General features: G+C 41.9%; 1 protein-coding gene across 2 annotated transcripts in view; it reads right to left on the bottom strand.

Annotated features, from left to right (window-relative positions):
- Positions 1–224: 224 nt before the first annotated feature.
- Positions 225–1,464, bottom strand: part of LOC138981806 (uncharacterized) — a 3,814-nt gene continuing 2,574 nt past the window's right edge. The window contains exons 4-5 of one of the 2 annotated variants that reach the window (XM_070354895.1): positions 1,107–1,309; positions 225–787 (exon numbers count right to left, since the gene is read on the bottom strand). In XM_070354895.1, the coding sequence (XP_070210996.1) occupies positions 619–787; positions 1,107–1,309 (372 nt within the window). In that variant the 3' untranslated portion in view covers positions 225–618. Of the gene's footprint in view, positions 788–1,106; positions 1,310–1,464 lie in introns of those variants that run through there. The other variant, XM_070354887.1, reaches the window with a different exon arrangement.

Raw genomic sequence — 1,464 nt, 5'->3', positions numbered from 1 at the left:
GTCACCCAGAACAAAAATATCTGCGTGCGTGTTCAGAACAAAGCTAACAACATTTATATCCAAACGTAAAAAGGAAAGATCTCACCAAAAGGTAGACGGACAGGTAGACCCCCAAGAACCGGCCAGTCTCACGGACGAGCAGGCATGTGAAGGCCAAAAGTGAGAGCGAAATTCGGACACGTCCACCGTGTGTTGTCGAAAGTCGAGAATGATTATGACGGATGCTGGCGCTCGCGTGGTGCGCAGGGTGTTATGGGTAACCGAGCAAGGTCAGGCCATAGCAACGGCTATGGCGTCGCTTTTAGCTTGGTTACCACCCTTCTAAGGGCAGGTAATTTGAGAGGTTTTTCGACATCTAGCATGTGGGACTAAAGTCAATGCATTGATAAGAATTGGAGTAAGAATATGTGATTAAATTTCTATGATTTCTTTTCATGCAGAAAAAAGGGAATAAAAAGGGATACCATCAGCTTGTTTGTGTCTATTGATGTGGACAGTGTATGTTGGTATGTGTGCTGAAGTAACCAAGAACACAATAACCCGTAACAAGAAACAAACAATTGAAACAACATAAAAACAGCAAAATAATGACAAAACAACACCATTTTAATATATATCTTACTGGATTTGTCCATCTGATTTTGTTTTCACACTCCTCCCCAAATGGAAGTTGTGGTCCAGAGCAGCAAGGACATTCCTGATCCTGTACACTGGAGGCGTGTAAGCATACCTCTTAGCACAATACATGAGTATGTGCTGGTGAAACACCTCCAGGTCAGCTGTGCTCCTGTGTTGTCATAATGCACAGATGTCAGATATCATGGGTCTAAGTTCATACTACTGCTATCAGTATTGTTACCATACCAAACTGAACATGCTATGCTCACTTTATCTGTGTTCTGATGCTGTTTTTAATAACTTGATAGCCCAGGTTTATTCTTTACACACGGACAAATCACATGTTAATGCAAATACTATCACCCTCTTCTCGATTCCCAGTCAATAGCCAAATTCTGGTTATCTAAAAATCGTCTACATGAAAAATATTTTGTCCAAACTAGACTAAATGTAATAAAAAGATTCCACCTTAAACGAAAACAACTCACCGGAAGTTCAAGTAGTGTTTCACTTTACTGAGAAGGCGAGGGTGCAGGAGAATGTTGGCCAGTTCCTTGATGGTATCGCTGTCCTCTCTGGCGTCCAGCCAAGGTTTGTTTCTGTCACTGTCAGACAGCTCACCATGCTGGCAGCATCCAAGGGCCCACTCATGGTCTCCTGTGATGTGGTGCAAAACACCGCGAAGGAGCTCCTGTACACAAGTTTAAAAAAAAAAAGATACATACTCAAACAACCTTGCTACTAGGACTTACATAATCGATAAACTGAAGGCTGAAATATGTGGTTTAGTTACATATTGACAACAACCCCCCTCAGTTTGTATCCAGAGCAATTAGTTTTTCTATG

The sequence above is a fragment of the Littorina saxatilis genome, linkage group LG1 (genome assembly GCF_037325665.1).
Source record: "Littorina saxatilis isolate snail1 linkage group LG1, US_GU_Lsax_2.0, whole genome shotgun sequence".
NCBI classification, from domain to species: domain Eukaryota; kingdom Metazoa; phylum Mollusca; class Gastropoda; order Littorinimorpha; family Littorinidae; genus Littorina; species Littorina saxatilis.
This window is presented reverse-complemented; position numbering and strand designations above follow the sequence as displayed.